General features: G+C 39.1%; 1 protein-coding gene across 1 annotated transcript in view; it reads left to right on the top strand.

The window, feature by feature from the left end:
* Positions 1-19,603, top strand: part of PIGN (phosphatidylinositol glycan anchor biosynthesis, class N) — an 86,243-nt gene that overhangs the window by 54,543 nt on the left and 12,097 nt on the right. Inside the window, exons 19-25 of the mRNA XM_009083883.1 lie at positions 4,998-5,106; positions 8,838-8,940; positions 11,268-11,370; positions 13,498-13,584; positions 16,306-16,361; positions 16,835-16,910; positions 18,191-18,264. Coding sequence (XP_009082131.1) covers positions 4,998-5,106; positions 8,838-8,940; positions 11,268-11,370; positions 13,498-13,584; positions 16,306-16,361; positions 16,835-16,910; positions 18,191-18,264 — 608 coding nt within the window. The remainder of the gene's footprint in view (positions 1-4,997; positions 5,107-8,837; positions 8,941-11,267; positions 11,371-13,497; positions 13,585-16,305; positions 16,362-16,834; positions 16,911-18,190; positions 18,265-19,603) is intronic.

Here is a 19,603-nt window from a genome sequence, read left to right on the forward strand (position 1 = left end):
TTACAGGAGCATGAATGCATGTGAAATGTGGTGCCAATTTCTCTTAACTTTTCCAGCTTACATGTGGAAAAGAGGTGTCAGTTCCTTTCCTAGGCATTTAGGGCATATATTTCTAGTATGTACTTGGCCATGGCTTTCTCCTGGAATGCCTGAAAACAACTTGCACTGGATGGGGGCATGAGGGAGCAGTTGGGTGGGCAACTGGCTAACTTCAACTCACCACACAACTGCTGCAGCATGTCATGTGGTAGAACTTCATGGAGGAGCTCACAAATTGTGATGATGAATAAGCAGATCTGTAGTAAAAGAGTAATGTCAAACTATTCTTGACCCAGCTGAGAGAATCAGGAAATTCACTCACAGAGGCCTGAGGTACTTAATTAGATGAAAATGTTCTGCCTGCTTGTTCAGGAAGTAACATCTTCATTTTTCTCCCAACCTCTAAGAAGATCATAAAGTTCCTTCAATTGCCCCCTAATCAGAAGATGTTTTACAATAGCAACATCCAATTACTTGTCATTCTTAGATTTTTGCTTCAGCACCTTACTTGGGAATGGAAAACATGGGATCCACCATTAACACTCTGGGTAAGGAAGGAATTGGAAACTGAGATTATTCAGACTTAGAGGCAGAAAAGGACATTACTGAGACATTAAAAATGTTTCTAAATAAATAATTTGTTTTGATGTTAGGTTGCATTTAGTTGCTTTGAAATGTGCAGGAATCAAATGGAAAATACTTGTCAGAATACTAGTATTTCTAGGCAACAGAATTCCCTCATTCTCCTTTTACATTTTCCTGTGAGTTGGAGTTTTCAGTGGGAACAAAAAGTGTAATCTTCAAAAATGCTCCTTTGGAGCACTTTGAAGTCCTGAGTTTTGATTTACAACTCCCAGACAAGTTTTATGGGTGAGATGAATCCCCTAGTTAGAGGAAACATACCTATTTTCCAGTGACAGGCAGTGATCACAGGACAGACATTCACATATATAAGCACACTGAATCAGATTCCTGCTTTGCACCTGACAAGGGATTTCCTGACAGTAGGTTTTGCAGCTCACCCATATGTGCTGTTTGGAGGCAATCCTTGAAGGTTGTGCTTTCCTCTGATAATATTGTTCCTTCCTAGACAGGAAGCTAAGGTAAGTTGTTTGATGTTTCTTTGTTTTGGCAAATGGGAAGATAGATTAATTTGCTACACATCTTGCTTCTCTGTGTGCCACCTTTCTCCAAGTGTTGACTGAAGTGGAAGGGAAGACGTGGTCTCTTCCTCCTTTGGTTTGTCTTGGAGATGTCCTTAGCCACTCTGCTAACACCTTTTATAGGTTCAGCTCTGACTAAAAGTCTTGGAATTACACAGTGGGAAAGGATTAGCTGGTGTTTCTAGGGTCGTTTCTTTTCCTTATAGCAAAAAGCTTATTGATATGGCCAAACTTCTTTGCTACTTCGATCAGGATTCCCTGACTCCTTTTTGATTGTTGTTTCTTTTTTCTTTTTTTTTTTTCCTTTTTTTAAAAAATTTTCTCTTTGTTTTGGTAGTGTCTGTGTGCAAAAGCCCTCTTTTGCATTTTTTGTTTCACCTCGCCTCAATTTTTTGCATCTGCTGATTTGGGATGAGATGCATTTTCATACAAGAAATATGATAATATTTCCTAAAGGTGCAAGTGGTTCTTATTTGCCTGAGTTTTTATTCACAAACTATTTTGGAGTTGCATCTGAATAAAGACACTTCCCTTTTCAGTTTTCTTCCTATTCCAGTTACAGAAAGGGAGTCAGCATAGTCTAGGCTTTTGTTGTGCTTATGATGAGGGGTTTTTTCTCTTTTGAAGACAACTTTGTTCATTTTTGTCCAAGCGAGCTTCCTTTTCCATCTGAAAATTAGCCTCTAATGAAGGTATCATGCCTGGGTAAGGAACAAAGCTTGTTCCATTACAGTAATTGCTCTCCTTTGGTCAAAAAGAAACCTAAGTTGTCAGATACCATCAGAGCAGGCAAAAAAACCCTGCCAGTTTGAGGGTAGTCCTTCATAGAAAAGATAGTTCATGACCAGATCAGAGGGAATTGTTATCTTTGTGTTGGTTTCTCCATGGGCAGAACAGAATGTACAGCTTAGCAAATACCTGTATGGATCTGAGAGGCTATTTACAGGCTGCTCATTTATTCACTGGTTTTCATACATATACCCTGTAGGTTTTCAACATGGATACTAGCTTTAAAGTAACAAAAAAGTTCTAAACAACTGAACATTATGATGGAAAAGATTTTTCAGTAAGCATGTGTAAATAAAGAAAATTTTTAAGTAAAAATGCAATCTTGAGTAACTTCATATTACATTTCTGTGACAGAAACTTCAGCTATGTTCAGACCTAATTTTAAAGCTTTGATATATGTCACTGTTTGCTTGAGGCAGAAGATACTAATTACACCCTCATAGTTTTTTAAAATTCCCGAGAGTCTCCCATATTTTCTCTTGAGATTATTAAAGCAGGAATAGCATATGGCTTTTACTGAGTTTTGTTTGCGGTGGCAAGGAGAGAATTGTCTTTTGGCTAATGCTACTTCTGATGAGGCAGGTGTCAGTCTCTTCTCCCAAGTAACAAGTCATAGGACAGGAGAAAACTGCCTGAAGTTGCACCAGGGGAGGTTTAGATTGGCTACTAGGAAAAATTTGTTCACAGAAAGTGTTGTCAGGCCTTGGAACAGCAGAGGACTTGGCAGTGCTAAGTTAGTGCTTGGGCTCACTGATCTTAAACCTAAGCCAACCTAAACAATTCTTTGATTCTGTGATCTCAAGAGGTCATTAAGGCTTCGGGAATGATGAAAAAAGGAGTAATTCATAATCCATCAGCAGGACTGCTGCAGTGCTTACTGTACAACGTAATTTCTTTGCTGGAGAGGGAGCCAGTTTCTCTTTGCCAGCAGTTTCATAGGTGATGTCCAGTTTTTGCTGCACTACTGAAAACACTGCTGTTTCCATGGGTGGATAATGTTGGGCCAAGTTTTTATTCCTAGGAGGCTTGAATGCCATGTGGGTCTAAGGTGTTCAGTTTATTACTTTTCTCCTCTAAATTAGAATTATAGAATCATTTTGGTTGGAAAGGACCTTTAAGATCCAGTCCAACTGTGAACCTAACACTGCCAAGGTCACCACTTAAACTGTGTCCCTAACTGCCACATCTACATGTCTTTTAAGCAGGAAGAGAAGTAAACAGTAGAGATCTGTGTCATACTGGTGGAACCAGGGGACAGGAAGTGTGTTTTCAACCAGCTTTGGGCCCAGCTGATGAATCTGGTTCTCCTACCATTTTCGCTATGGGTTGTTGCCATGTTAAATGCTTACGAGAGCTCCCAGCCAGAGGTGCTGGCAGTATTGGGACTGCAGATGTCACCCTTGGTTTCCTCTTTCAAGCTGTGACCTACAGATGAATGTGTCTCAGAGACCTGTTCTTAAACTGTCCAAGAATAATCTTTGAACTTTAGAGAAGGCTGTGAGGGATGAAAGAAGACAGATTCTTAGCTGGTGGCCTCTGTTTGCATCTCAAAGTTGCTTCTGCTCTGTTTCATGGTCCTAGAGATGCTGGTGTGATCTGCAAACACAGGATTCTCAAAAGCAGATGCTGAGCCCTTCCCTGGACACTGGCATAGATCTAGTGGCAGTACATTGTGCTTACTACTGTGCCCAGGTCATCACAAGTCTTCCAAGGCACAAGATATATTATGGGAAGTGGCACAAAGTGAGTGCAAAGTGACTTCACCAGTGTTTAGAGGATAGCAGAGGGATTACCAAAGCTCATGACACTAAAAGAACTTGAAAAAATATATCAAAGGGGAGATATCTGGCCTGAATGCAACAAAAGCATCCAAAATAAATATCAGAGGTCTAAAGGGTCCAGTTCCCTGAGCTTTAGGATGCTTAATGTTTTGACCTCAGTTATTAATGTCACAGAGAAATACAGGGTACATGTTCTTCTGGCCTGAAATTAAATAGAAGCAGCAGATACTGAGCTGACTGCTAAGTGTGTCCTCTGGGCCGGTACCGCTAGGTATCACTGTGTCTAGCAGGGAAATAGTAGCTATTCATATGATAAAATGTGATAGATGTGAACACTGTGTAGTTGCTTTGCACTAAAAAAGCCACAACAGCAATTACATCTTGTAATGCAGTTTTAAAGCACATGTTTGCAAAGTACTGTGCATGCTTGATTTGCCTTTTAGTGGAACTGCAGAGTTGTGAATAAATAGCAGTAATTGAAAACTTGGCTCAAGCATTTTCGTGGGTAATTGTCACCTTTCAAAAATAACTGACTCATGGGGTAATTTTCCTAAGGTTTTTTGCGGTACTTGATGACTGAATGGTGTCTCTTGAATTAGTCAAGGAAAAAAAACCTCTTCAGCTTCTCTGCTTCTCCAGGCAGAGGTGTCTGCATGAGGTTGTTCAGACAATTTAAATGGGTAAAAAAAAAAGCTTCTTTCCATCTCTTAAAAGCCATCTCCAATCTGTTCTGCTGCTGCTTGTCATCTTACAGGACCTGTGTTGCTCATGCTAAGCTCTTCCCTTAACTACCCTTCCCCTTTGCCCTGTACCTGATTCTGCAGCAAAGCCAGAGGTTCCACTTGTTCTTTGTGGCTGCTCTTTGAGAACAAGTGCTCCTTGACAAACCGGGCACGTATGTTTGCTGTGGTTTGCATGAGTGTTTTAAGTAGTTACTCTTGACAAAGAGCATATCATGTCAAATCAGTAATCCAGGGCACTTGTTTATGCTATTTTAAAATAGTACAGATAAATAAAAAATAAGAAGGATACTAATACAAAATAAACTAGAAGGACGTTTAAAAAGCATAAATTGTAAAAGGTTAGAAATTCTTGACAGACTTCTTCTTACGGTGATTCAGACGAGGTGTTCATGCAACTCTAAAGCATATTTACATATTTAGTATAGGATGACAGAGATCCATACCTTAATTATGTGTTTCGTTGTCTGATTTCTTCTTTCTAGATGTTGAGTATTGCACTTTCGACATATGTTGTAAGCACTACCCATGACAGTCTTAAGAACAAAGAGGGATTGCCAGTATTGAATCAAATTATTAGTTGGCTGACTCTAGGTAAGAAAATCTTCCCTCTCATACTTTTATGCTGACAGTTTGCAGTGTCTGGGGTTGGGTAGGGGATGATGAAACTTTCATTAGCATCTAACTTTCCTTTATTTGACTCCTAATAGTTCTTCTGTGTGTTTACTTTCCCAAGTGAGTTTTTTTGAGGAATGTGTTAGTTTTCTAAAATGTTACTCCTTTGTAGGTTTGTGATAAAATGCAAACCCCTTTGATGTACAAGTAGCTTTATCTTTTGAGTATTGTATCTTGAAGCCCCCTTTTAGGGATATGATGGTATAAATTCCCTTTTTGTTTCACTTGCAGCCAGATTAAGGTGATCCGAGATGTTCTCCAAGCAATCCAGTTAAGCATAGGGAAATGAGAAAAAGCTGTTGTATTTTAATAGAAACTTGAAGTTGCAGCTGATGGTGGAGACCCTTGAGATGTGGAAATGTTTTTCAGAGCTGCCTTGAAAAATACCTGTGAAATAATGATGCTAGTGATATCTGTTAGACCCTAATTATTTCAGCTATAAAATAATTTCTGTAGGGCCCCATTAGAAAATGTTAAGCATTGTTTATCCCTGAGTGATCTGAAATGTGGGATTTGTTTTAGAGCTAAACATAGCCCATGCAAAGTTTAATAGCAAGTCTTTGCTAAAAGTCAAGGTCAGGAATTTAAACATAACTTAATGAAGGAATTATGACCCATATTATCTAGTTGCTGGATGCTTTGTACATTCCTGTGCTGGTGACACTGTTTTAACGTAAGCAGATCTTGTCAGTTTTAGCAATCCTGCTTCTGTTTGAGCAAATGGTTTCAAGATAAATTCAAGTGATTGTGATCAGTGTGTGTGTGAGCAATACTTTCTTAGTAATGTAATATTCTTTGGAGCATTTTCCTTTCCATCATGCTTCCCTAACTCTTTGTAGCCTGCTAAGCTAAATGGGGATCTCTGTGTAGATGAATTTCTTGCTGTTGCAAAGTCAATGAAATCAATGAAGTCCTCCTTGGCTTACTGGAGCAGGAATTGAGTCTAAAGGTTATATTTCTCTCCTGTGTAAGGATGAAAGGGAAACATTTTTCATCTACGAGATGATTTGGGCAGTCAGAGAGCTTTTGAGTTATGAGGAAAAAGTGTATTAAAAATTCTCTTTGCTGTGGGTGATGATAAAAATAAAGCTAACAGTGAAATAAACTGTAGGTACCCAAAAACCCTACTTGCTGCCACAGTAGTATTGAATATTTTAGCAAAGTCTTTCAGACTGGAAGTAATCATTCTAAGTGAATATGATATACAAGGTAGGAGCTTTGTGTACTTGCTGAAATTCCTCTCCATAATTAAACACAGAAGGAAGCAGGTAAAACACTAAGGCCTCCAACAACATGTCCTCAATACCCCTTTTGGAGACAAATGCCTTGTCATTGCCATAACTGTAACTAGCACCTGCCTTGTTGCCAGTGTGTGCTACAAAGAATTAAGGTACCAAAGTCTCCCGTAGCTTTTCCAAGGCTGATGGTATTACAGGTGGTCAAGCTCCTCTTCGTCTTTTTTGCTCAGTTGTGGAATGGCACTGTTACTTACTGAACTCTCATTTAGCCATCTCTCTGTGTATTTATAGAACCAGAAACACACAGTTATCAGTGTTTATTCATAATAATACTGATAGTATTGTAGTGCCATATCATAAGACTCCTGAAGTTTTCTAGGAAATTTTTGCCCCCCTTTCCCAGCTATTCATCATGATTAATATGAAGCCTACCTTGTTTAAACTTTAACTTAGACTTAAACTATTTTTGTATTAAGCGAAGACTGGTTTTTGGAGAAACATGCAAATGAATTAGGGATGGGTGGGTTCCTGCCAGCTTTAGCTGTTACACCGTATGGCTCTTACAGTGTACATTGACCCCAAAGATAGAGGTAAAACCAGGAGATATAAAGTTAGTCCAGCTGCTTCCCATGTTCTTCAGAACTATATATTAGCAGATATTTCTAAATTAATTTATACTATGTCTTAAAATTTTCATCAGTAGAAATCTGTCATAGCAACTTGCCAAATTTTGAGCAATTTGGTGTCACAACTGTGTGCAGAGGAAATATAAAGAGGTTTGTATAGGTCAGCCAGAAACCTGCAGGTCTTTTTATGGTTAATATCTAGCGTGTCACATCAGAAATGGAAGGGAAAGGCTAATTATCACCTAGCAGCCACTCATCTGTTCTCATCTATGCTTGCACTGAGGGAGTGATACACATCTGACGTGCTGAGTGTCATTCACAGAGGCCAGTTGCCATGCTGAATTTATTTCCAGCTGTTCTGACTTGCAGTGAAGTCCTTGGAGTTATTCCTTGATTTGGGCCTTCTGGAGAACCCTTGAAGTCCCTTACTCTGTAATTGTAGCAGTGGCCAAGGCTGAAAGCCAGGAAATAAAACATACTGACCCACAGGATTTAGCAACAACCTCATCTCTCTTTTGTTGATATGTTTACTGTAAATACTAATGAATACTATGATGGTAATCACAAGCAAGCACTTTCCATATATTACAGTTTTATTTCAGTTCATAGGGTGATTATTAATTATGACTTACTGTTGATGAGTCTTTGAATGATTCAGTAATATTGAGGGTACTGTACTGCAATGAAGAATCACACAAATGTTATTTGTCAGCATAACTGCTTTATAAACATACTGTTTTCATATTTAAAAAATCAGTTTTCAAGATTAGATCACAGCAGTGCTTTTCGTCCTCCCTTTCCTTGCCTCAAGCGCTGGCCACTTTTCCTCTGTTTTTTTTCTCTCTTTAGTCACTTTTGCAGTAGCCCATTTCCTCTCCTCCCAGTTATCCTCACCTCTGGCAAACTATTGGGCCCTGTCCTCACCTGCAGAAGTTTCCCAGCTAGAAGAGTCTCTTTAGGGGCAGCATGGACTCTGCTAAGCAGGGCTGACAGGGGAGTTGAGCCATGGACTGCACTTAGGGACAGACATGCAACCCTTAAAACCCCACACCTGCATTAGAGAAATGCATTAGCAGCTGAAGGCAAGAGATATGAATCATGACAAATAGGTCCCCTGTAGGTCTTTAGATACTCCTGTTTTAAAACTTTCATGTAAAGAAGCTATTAAGTTGATAGTTTTTATATCTTTACTACCAGTATTTTCAGTTGCACCTCAGAATGTGGCAGGTTTCGTAAATCTAGTTACAAGGGATAGAAGGCCAGGTTGGATGGGGCTCTGAGCAACCTGGTCTAGTGAGAAGACTCCCTGCCCATGGCAGGGGGGTTGGGACTAGGTCATCTCCAACCCAAGCCATTCTTTGATTCTAACCCAATGGGACTGTTTCTCTGTAACTGCAGTCTTTGAGCTGCCAGAGGTCCTCAGGGCCATGATAAGTGGTTCTTGGAGTAGTATTAAACAGTCAAATTTGACTGGTTTTTGGGGTATTGCTTCTGCATCATCTTAAGGACCAATTGTCACCAGTTCATGAGAAATTATAAAGGCTGTGAGGTAGAAAGGCAGCAAATTAAAATGATAGAGTACTAAAATTACTTTTGATAAATATGAAACATTCCAAACATTGGACTTCCTTGAGAAAAAGTAACTTCTGAAAACAGAAGGGCATATATGACCTGTATTGAATTTCTGTACATAAAAGGTCAAGTTTCAAAGAATGTTACCCTGTTACCAAAGATGAAGTGTTTTGCATATAGTGACTGATGGATCTCTTCTTACTTATTATTGCAGTTTCTTCCCCAGTGTTGCCATTACTGAGCTCCACGTTTCTCTTTCAGCGACTGTTCAGCATTTTGCTTTCCCTGATGTCCACCTACCTGCTCCTCAGCACAGGGTAATTTTTTCTTATTCTATTTGGATTGGTCTTACATACAAAGATCAAGGCCTATATATGAAACTGTTTAATCTCATTGACATTTCTGTTAAAGGTGTAAGATGTGCTTTCAGCTGTAGTCTTTGCCATCTATCTCTTTTTTGGTTTCCTAAATAATATTGCAGGGGAACTTCCATATTCCTCCTTGTATTATAAACACTGTTTTGTTGACATTCCTTTCAACTAGACAAAGCAGGGGCTGGAAAGGTATGTATTCAAACAATCTTGCACCAAAATAAGAAAGTCTTGTTTAGTTTATGTCCTTTGTTGTTTTAATGTATACTTTTCTGTTTCCAAATAAAAGGAAGTAAGTTCTCCTCCAGCTGCTCAGCGCTGGTGTCTAGTTATGGCTTAAATGATGTGCAACAGGAAACAGGTAGCCCTAAAATGAGGGGTAATTTTATTTGGAGAGATTTTTGTGGAAGTAACTGGTTTTTTAAAGGAATGCTTGTTCCCATAAAGAGTAGGGCTTGCTTATTTTTGGATAAAAGTCAATTCTTCTGATGTTTTAAAAGAAGAGAACACTATGTCAGCCAACCCTTTCATTTTTTCAGACTTGGTAGCTCTTAAGAGCGTAATTAATGGGGAGTATAGGAACCATTCTTTCCGCCCCCCCTCCCACTTATCCTCTGGATTTAATTACACTGGAAAATTAAGTGGAATAAAAGAGCTTGCAGCAGACATTTTGCAATAGCTGCCTCCTGTGGATACTCTCATTTTAGTTGAAGCATCTTTTTTGTTTGTTTTTAAATCTCCTGACTCCTCTTCCTCCCACTTCTCCATTAACATTTTGATCCTAATGTTACTCCTGCACGCACACTCTTAAACTTCTAAGCCTGTGCTGGCTACTGGATAAAGCATGAATGTTGTTCTCTCTGAGGCTGGCAACCTCCCTCTTTGTATTTTGGCCCTGCACCAAACCACTTAAATACTGACAGCTCTCTGCTGTCTTCTACAATGATCAAATAGACCAACAAATTTTGGTACCATTCTTGAAAAAGAAAACAAAACCCAAGGCACTTCATGCCAAAAGTATCCAGTGTTTCTCTCCTCAGGATGCTCTTATACTGTGTACTGATAACCCAGCACATTGTCCAGGTAATTACAGCACCTCTCTGTGTGCCATTAAGTGGAAGCCTTGAAGCTAAAGAGCATGGCTGCATACAATCAGTTGCCACTGACTCAGTTGAAGGCATTTAATTTGTAGGCAAATGTAGACCATTATGAGGATTGTAGCTACTTCTTTTACTGACAACCCAACTGTTGTTTTCATGTTTAATTGCTTGTCATTCTGATAATTAAAGCAGAAATGTCTATTCAATTTTTTTTATTCCAGTTTGAAACTGCTTTGTACCTGTACTAATGGGGAGCCACAACAGAAACAATACCAAGATTAACTGCTATGAATTTCTTATTTTGAGACAAACAAGTGTGTGTCCAAGGAGGAAAAATGTAAAAACAAAAACATTTACAATCTTGTCAGTATTAGTATCACAGTCAGTGTTGTAATTTTATCCTGAAATCAAAAATCTGAGAGGTACTATGAAGTGCAATTGAGATGTAGAGGGCAAGGAGAAACTAAATATCCAGTGACAATCTGCACCTCTTTGTTATTTGGAGGTCTTAATCTCTTACATAAGTACACTCATAGCTTGCTATTTGAGTGATGTAGGAGCCAGAAGTACTCCCCTGAGTTTGGGGGTGCAGCTAGAACAGCTTGTTGGTCATAGTTGGAGGGTGACTTGATACTGCTATTGTGTTGGATTGGTGTTTAGTGAAGAAAAGGACATTTCACTTCAGTGGAATGTAATGCTTTTTCTGTTATACAGATGCCTCTCTCCTTGGAAGTAAACTGAGATCACCAGGATGAGTTTGTGTGATTAGGTCCTAAAGAGACACGGTGTCTAGTTGCTGTTTAAGTTGGGCTCTCATGCCTCAGTTCCAAATAGCTCCTGTTACAAAATTTTCCATTTTGCAGGAAATGAATGCCAAATAAGGTTCATTTTTTCCTGTTTCTTTTTGACGTTATTTCAGTTTTGTTAAAATTAAAAAGTGTGTGGCAGATATCAAATGAGAAAATGGGGGCAAAGCATGACAAAGCTGAAGTAATCTCTGTTTCTCCTGCTTTTACTGTTTCCTTACTTATGGTTGTAAACTTAACCAACCAACTGCGGGGAATGAAATGGAGAGAGAAGTGTGTGAAGAAGCAAGAAAAGAAACATGTCAGCATTTTATGTTAATTAGTTGCTAGTCACTATACTTACTATGATTATTATGTTACTCTTCAGATATGAAGCTCTCTTTCCATTGGTGCTGTTTGGTTTGATGTTTGTGTGGATAAATATGGAGCAAGAAGCACTGCAGCACTATGGTCTTTCACTCAAACCAAAGGTAACAGCTCCTGATAGATATATCATGTCAATTAACTGTTTTATCTTTGGGTTTTTTCCACTTGAGGATGTTATAAATATTCTGAGTGGTTTTCAGAGAGCAACACTTTGCATTTCTTTAACTCTGGGAAACTAGTAGTAGCTGTTTCATGAACTAGGAATGTCACCCTGCAAGAAAGATTTGTATTTATGTTATTGAAGATACTGCTCATCAGAGACATTTCTAGGAATGCAGGAAGACAGTTTGCCCTGGTGGTATGTTCTGTAGGCTACAAAGCTGTGTTAATTGAGTGTAGTGCTAATTCAGCATAAGGTACAGTAACTCTTAAGTACAATGTCACTGCTTTTCTCACTGTGATCAGAGTCATGAGTGAGAGGCTGAAGAGGAATAATTTGATTTCTGAAAAGACCTGTAGGAAATATTAGAAATCTTAGTTTGACTTTGTCCTTCTACCCTTTGTTCAAGCAACAGAGATTTATTTCTGTTTAGACAGACAAGGAGCTGGAGACTAACTTGGAACTAGCACCTTCTCAGGTTTGCCTAGAGAGGAAGTTTTGTAATCAACACAACTTCTTTCACCTTAAAATTTAGTATGTTGTCGACAATTCACAAGGCCCATGCTGCTCACACTGCAATTTAGCTCTTAGATTAGGTCAAGGGTTTGACAAACTGTGGCTGTGCCATTAGATCCAAAGTGCTGGTTACAGTTGTTTGTGTGCTTAGAGCCAGGTGGGTGTGCACCACAGCTCTCCTTGCTTCTCCCAAATGAGGCCTCCTTGGTGCAGGTCACAGAGAACCTGGGTACAGATTCATGGCAGTGACCAGAGTTGCTTGAAGAGAACTAATGGTGCACATCTTTCCTTCGTTTTGCAGCTCATAATAGTTAGGGAGAAGTGGTGGGAGGTGAAATCTGAGCCAAAGCAGTCATCGGGGTGAACCTGACACATAGTGTGTGTGGTGCTCCTGCAAGGAAGACAGTTCTGAAACTTGAGAGAGAGCAGGATTTACCAATTGAAGACTGAATATCAGAAATTAAAACAGGAATCACTTTTTATTTATACTAGGTTTAGTTATGATAGTTTGTATGTGTTTTGTAGCATCTTAAGTGATAGAGATGGAATCTGAATTTTAAAATGTATACTTAGCATGATGCCATGGTCACACTGAAGGTTTCTAGTATCTATGGGATGTACTTTCTCTTCTCCCTCTACAGCCCACTCTGTCTTTTGCATCTTGTAACAAGGCATCTGTGATGGTTGCCTGTCTGATGCTGGTCTGGATTCTTTGTTGTAAAATAAAATTCTATTAAAGCAGTATTAACATGTGATAAACACTTTATTAATCAAATGCAAATGAAAAAAACATAGGTAAGCTGTACATTTCCTGTATGTCAACATTCACTTGAAACTTTTGGTTTCAAGTATAAGGACCAATAATGCTTACCCCTGCTTCCCATTTTTAGCTTAGAAAAAATCATCCCTGGAATGTCTGTAATATATGCTGCAAAGTAAATCTTGTATTAGAGAATTCAGCTCAGTTCTCTGATAATGTGAGATTATTTTTAATTAAAATGTTGTCAGTGTTGAATGTCTATTACTTGATTTCTTCCCTAGTGAAAAGGAGTTCACTGACCTCTTAAATTCCATGGAGATAATTTCTCTTCAGGTCAAGTGATATTGTGCTGAGAACTGAGTAACAGCGATAAAGAACATTTTAGTATTTTCACTCACAAAATAAGTCAACTGAGGATAATTGCAGTCTTTTATTTCCGTGGGTCTTTATCCACATGCTCATGTGAGCAGTGGAAGTGTGTGTGTAGGAGGAATATTTATGATGAAAAAATGATGATAAGTCTGAGGCATAGCAGTTCATTTTTAGTGTAGATAACAGTGGAAGCTCCACTGTTCATTTGATCATCTCACTTGTACAGTCTTTCTGGCGGATTCATTAATTCATTAAAGTATAATGAAAATATGGGAAAGGTTTGCAGCGTTCATTATAATACTACTCTAATAACAGCTGATAGGGAGTAGGTTTCTTTCTTATTCTTGTTGGTGAAAATGTGGTGGCTCTATTCAGAGTACATCAGTTAATATTCAGTATTGATTTCTTCTGCTGTCTTTCCAGCTTGCTGGTTTCAAGTTTGCCTATGCTATGGATATAACTCAGTTTCGACAGCTCCACCTAGATGATGTCCGAAGGTCTTTCTTCTTTGTATCCTTTTGCTGGTTGCTGCATTCCAGGCAAAAGATGAACTTGTTTCAAAAGGACATGCAGTCAAAATCTGTAGCCTGGTACTCACCGGAAACAGAAGCTGGTAAAAGATTTGACTCATGTTACTCAAAAGGCAATGGTCTTGTACATTATGGTTTTTGGTCAAGTAATTAAAAATGCACTGTTTTGGAATCTGGCTCCTTGCCCACTTATGACCATTACAGTTGAGGTAAACTTTCTTCTAAGGAGTTCTGTTTTCAGTTTAGTTCGGTTTATTACATTTTTGCTGGAGGAAACTCATTTAGCCTTCACAAATCAGTTGACAATGGTGACATTAAAGTTACTCTTACTTTTAGAGTATGGCAGTGTGTTAGGAAGCAAATGTTAGGGGGCAGGCAGATGAGAAGGAAAGTTTCTGCAGGCTCTTAGTGTAATGTGTTCCCAGAATCTGGCTTAGAATTATTTATATCACAAGTGGTTTCTGCTGTTAGAAATGGTATAGGCTTAGGAGGGAAGAGCTGTTCATTCACTAATAGTTAGTTTACATCACTGTAACTGAAACTGCAGCTGATATTTATGTTTTTAATACTGTACATTGATACTTGACTGACTTGTGCTGACTTGATAACATGGTCAGTCTTCTCCTTCATCGTGGGGCTGCAGTTAAGTGAGAGCTATTTGGTGGCAAGGATCATGGATGTGCAAGTGGGAGAGAAATTATAAGTCAGTCTAGAACATAGAGGTTTGTAGTGGAAGTGGGTTATTGTAGCTGGGGAGGGAGTTCTCTCAATACTGGTTCCTGCAAAAACAGACTTTATTGTTTGTCAGATAACTAAATCTGAAAGGGTGAATCACAGTCACAGAATCCACGCTGTTGGAATTTGGAGCTCTGCTACTGAACATTGGGAACCTGCAGCAGGGGAGGTGTAACAGCACTTGACGAAGGCAGTTTAGTGCTAAGAAAGAAGGCAAAACAATTTGCTAGGTGTTGGACATCTGGGTTTGTTTTAGAGTATACCTGAAAAGAGCTGAGATACTTTGCAATAAATTTATCAATTTCATTTGCTGTTTTAACAAAAAATAGTAAAGCTGCTGTTAAAAATTAGCCAAAACAAAAAGCAGGCAATCCAGTTGTATTTTTTTAAAGCTCCAGCGTAGTACTGCTTTAGCACTTGAATGTATCTGTGCTGGTGTTGACTGGAATGAAGTTAATTTTCTTCATAGTAGCTCATGTGAGACTGTTTTGGGGTGCTGACACAGAGTCAAGGCCTTTTCTGTTCCTCACACTACCCCACCAGCTATCACTCCTTTAATCTCAACTTAATCTAAAACACTTTAATATCTTTTGTTCAGCTTCTGAAAACCAAGCAATTGGCAGATCTTCTTTGCGAAGACCAAGTATGATGCACACCTGCTCAAAAGATGTTGTGGCTTTTTTAATTTAGATGCTGTTTAATGTCTAGAAAAGTGGTATTAGAGGAGAAACCTCTTCTGCTAGAACATTCATATTGCAACTGTGACCCTATGAACTGTGTGTCCTAAGATTGTCTCAAGGTGTCTATATAGGGCCCAATTGTCAGCGTGTGCTGAGGGACCATATAGCCTGATCTTTGAGAAGAAGATTCAGATTGCTTATGCTTAGCATTTTGATTAGACCTGTGTGCTACTGGTATTTTTTTATTTGTTTTATTGCAGATCAGTTGTTCTTGTAAGTCTTAACTGGCAGAACTGCACTAAGCTGTTAGGCTGCTGTGTTACTAAACTTGAAATTATGTGATACTCTCGAGAAGCATAATTTCTTCAGTTATGCTGACCCAATCCTTCTGAAATACTGCATGCAGAATCCCAATGATTCTACTGAACAGTTGGTAGCAAATTGTTTATGGAGAAACTTAAATGATCCAGTGCAGTAGCTATAACAGGAAGGAAAGGACCAGAGGGAGCCCTGGCAGCAGCAGCCATCCTCACTGACTCATCTTATGCAAAAAAAGCAGTTAAAAAACATTCTTCAGCTAAAACCATGTGAGCTATAATGGGTTCCAGTGAGCTCAGGAGGTAGAAAAATCTCTTTCATGGGCTCATATAGCAGCAAGTGTTGTACCTAGCTGAAGGGGATAGGGTTTATCAAAAAGCTTCCAGCTATACAGATACTGCCAGAGTTGTCCTCCCTCCCCCAAGTAAGGAAACAATTTGGGAGTCCCACGTTGCAAGGAGTAGACTGAACATAACCTTTGGACAGCAAATCCATGGGAAGGATAGCATAGGAACCTTCAGTCTTGTTTCAGAGCCAACTACCTTTTTCACAGTCAGTTCTTCAATAAGGCCATCTCTTTTGGTGTGCAGGACATAGCATATGTCATCAGTTTCTGCAAAAGCATATCTGTTTGAATGCACAGCTAGGTTTGTGGTCTAGGGATGTTCCTATCTTGTTAGGTAGGGGCCAAAAAAAAGCTGCAGTTTTCTGACAGAAGCCTTGAGACTGCCTCTAAAACCTTACTCAGACAATCCCTGTCTTTTAAAATTGACATAGTCGTGTGCAATCTTGGGCAGAGCTAGGCAGTAGTTTGGATTTCTTAATGCAGTGCAAAGCTGTAATAGTGGGTCAGCTTCTTGTAGTTTCCTGATAGATTTTTTGAAAGTAACTTGGAATGAAGGAGGGGAAATGCTGGTTTTGTTTTACTGCAGCCATTTCTGTGCTGTATTTTCCTTAAATAAATCTAGGTTTTCTTCATAGTGACAGCCTTTTTTGGCACTGGAAACATAGCTTCTATTAACAGGTAAGTTTTATTCATTGATTTGAGACACAGAGTAAAAAATTCTTCCTGCAGTTGACGTACGAAATATAAATTTGGTTAGCAAAGTTAGGGCAGCAGAATTAAAGCAATAGTCAGTGGAATGATGATAACAATTTATTTCTTTTCTGCTCTCTGTAACATGTTCCCTGAGAGCCTGAGCTTGTTGGTTACGAGGTTGTCTCAATTCCATTAGAAGTTACTGGCAGCATGAACAAGAGAGAGCTCGGCTGCTCACCAGCAACATGGCACCTCGAAAAACACAGAAAAATTATAGAGAAAGAAAAGTGAGGCTGGCAGTCCCTGCTAATTTAATATTTCAGCGAGAGAAGAGAAAGTTGGAAGCCTTGTTTAAAAATGTATATACACCAGTGTGTTACAGGCTAACTAAATGCTCTGTTTTTTTAATGGGAAATGCCATTTCAAATATATGTAATGTCTTTTTCATGTTTCTCTAGTTTTGATCCTGCTTCTGTCTATTGTTTCTTGACTGTGTTCAGTCCCTTCATGATGGGAGGTTTGCTTGTACTGAAGGTTAGTAATCCTAATGTAGTGAAATTGTCTCAAAGAACTGTTGAATAAATAACGTAGCATGTAAATGGTTGTTGCTTCGCAATTCACAAAAAAAAATGTACTTGAGCTTCATTAGCCTTCTTAACCATGTGTGAAGCTTTCAGCCTTTGTAGTGTTTCCAGAGACACATCATTCTGTTTCCCAAAAGAGAGGAGCTAAAGTGCATGGAAGTATAATTTAGCAGCATTAGATCAGTTTATTCTATTAAAGTGGAAATTTCAAATCTTGAAAATACTTGAATCATTTTTAAACTGATAAGCTTTTCCTTTAGTATGATATCTACAGAAATATTGAAGATGTATATATTATTAGCTCTATCTATATTACATTAAGTACAGCCTTTGAATGTTCTATGATTAGGTTGTCATTTTACAATGGATATTATTTTTTATATTTTTTAATAGTCTGTCAAAGATTGGGTTGCACTTCTTGTTTGCAGGCAAGGTGTGGGAGCTCTTTCCTAGGATTTGAGTAAAGGATCTGCCAGAGGGGTGAAGGGAGACATTGAATTCATGGGTTATTGCTAAAATAAGCAGTATTTCCTGCCTATGCCTTTCTGCTGCTTCTGTCCCAGAGAAAACAGGCTTAAGTTATGGGTGTACTGCATGTTATACTGCAGGACACAAATCAATAATGCAAATCAATGGAGGTGAGAAATCGGGTTTTAACAATGCTGAACATTGCTGCAAGTCAACTTTGGCAAGAATAAAAGGCAACATTCATGTTTCTAACTTGTTTGTTTTGTTCTTAATTTACTGAGCCATTTTCATTTGCTTGCCTTGGCTTTGGAGGGCCAGTGTGATCTTGCCTTACTGAATACACACAATATTCAGACTTTTTGGTGGTTGGGATGAGATTGTCCTATTATGCTTGGAGCTCTGCAGCCTGTCATGTGAGATCCTGGATCTGAATAGTTGTCTTTCAGCCTTGTTGAAGTACTTATCAGTAGTGCTAAAACAGATAAATGAAGTGAGGATCATTAATGTTTTAATTATAGTTTTCCATGCTGCCTCATGGCTTATTTCACTGCAGTTTGCCTATGACCATGGAAGGGGGTCTTTCATTCATTTACTGGAAGTATTTTCTGCAAAATTATTTTCTACCCTGTCATGCCAATATTTTATTTTCATTACATACACATTCTGTGGTAATTTCAAAAGCAGGAAAATGTTTCCACAACCTGCCCAGGTTTGTTTTGTAAATGTGACTCTAAGCCAAAATGTAGCTTGTGTTTTAAACAGGTTGTAATCCCATTTATTCTGGTATCGTGTGCTTTCGAAGCTGTTCAAGTCACAACACAGCTGTCTTCTAAGAGGTACAGTAAGTGCTATATTCCTGCATTAATAAGGGTTTCAAAACTATTTTGCAAGAATTCTGAATTGTCAAATCTCAATCAAAATTTTTAAAACCCCATAAGATCACATTGTTATTTTTATTTGTTATTGTGGTTCAGTTATTTGTTTATTTGTTATTGTGGTTCAGTGATTTTTGCAAGCTCAGGAGTTTTTTTCTTAGTGATAAATGAGTATAAATGGAAGCTGTTGCCCTGTCTGAAACAATCAGATACTTAATATCCTTTGTTGACAATACACAGAAGGAGCACTTCTTCCTCCTAATATAAAAGAATGAGCAGAATTAAAAGTCCAATGTTTATTTTATGTTGCATCTCTGCCTACAGTATAATATTTTAAAAATAGCCCATTTAGAATGTAACCAATTTTTAGCTTTGTAGCAGTAACCTCACTACAAATAGCGTTGGAAAAAACAAAGGCTGGATGTCCTTCCATTGCAGTTCAGAGCTTCCCAGATATGTTCAGTATTACATTTTTTTTGGAGTAGGACCAGATGGCTGCCAGTCCTTTACCCATCTCTAAAGACTTTTCAGAGAAGATGTGAGATGGGTGCCCAGCCTCACAGAGTGCTGCATCCAGAGTTAAAACATCCTCACACTTTTCACTGTCTCAAGATTTTTGATTTCCTTGTTAGCCCTCCTTACCCCTTACTCAATGCATATAATTGGATCCTCTGCTCATCATGTGATCCTGTTGGTGGTGCTGAGGTGGAGGAGGGTCCCTGTCAGATGTGATTTTGAGCTTGTCACCATGTATGGGGTTGACCAGAAGTCTTGCTGTCAGTGGCAGGAGGTCTGCAGGGACTTTCTCCTGCATGTTGCTTAGCTGAGCAGGAAGAAACTGCTCTTGCATATTGTGCTGCCCTCTGCCTTTCTCTTTGTTTTCACCCTGCCTGCACCCTGCCTGTTGTGTCCTTATACAACTCCACCCGGTACTGACAAGAGACGGGTAGCCGAAAATCTGACCTGCAGTTGGAGCACCAGCATGAGGCTTCACCATCCCTTTCAGCTGCTCTGCCTCAGCTGTGTGTGCAGTGTACTTGGATTGCCCTTGGACCCCCAAGGAAAGGGATTCATCCTCACCACTCAGGCTTACACAAGAGTAGGGCTGCATTGAGGAACTGAGGTTGCTCAGACGACCAGCTGGTGTTTTCCATTGTTAGGGCTCAGGCACCATAAGGGTCAGCATTTCCTAACTGGTGAATGGTTGCCTTGTCAGCGCTGGTGATAGCACAAACGGTTATGGAATGTGCCTCTGAGCACGTGAGTGGGGAAATGGTATCAGCCGCTTAAACCAGCAGAC

Source organism: Acanthisitta chloris, unplaced genomic scaffold (genome assembly GCF_000695815.1).
Source record: "Acanthisitta chloris isolate BGI_N310 unplaced genomic scaffold, ASM69581v1 scaffold5971, whole genome shotgun sequence".
Lineage (NCBI taxonomy): Eukaryota > Metazoa > Chordata > Aves > Passeriformes > Acanthisittidae > Acanthisitta > Acanthisitta chloris.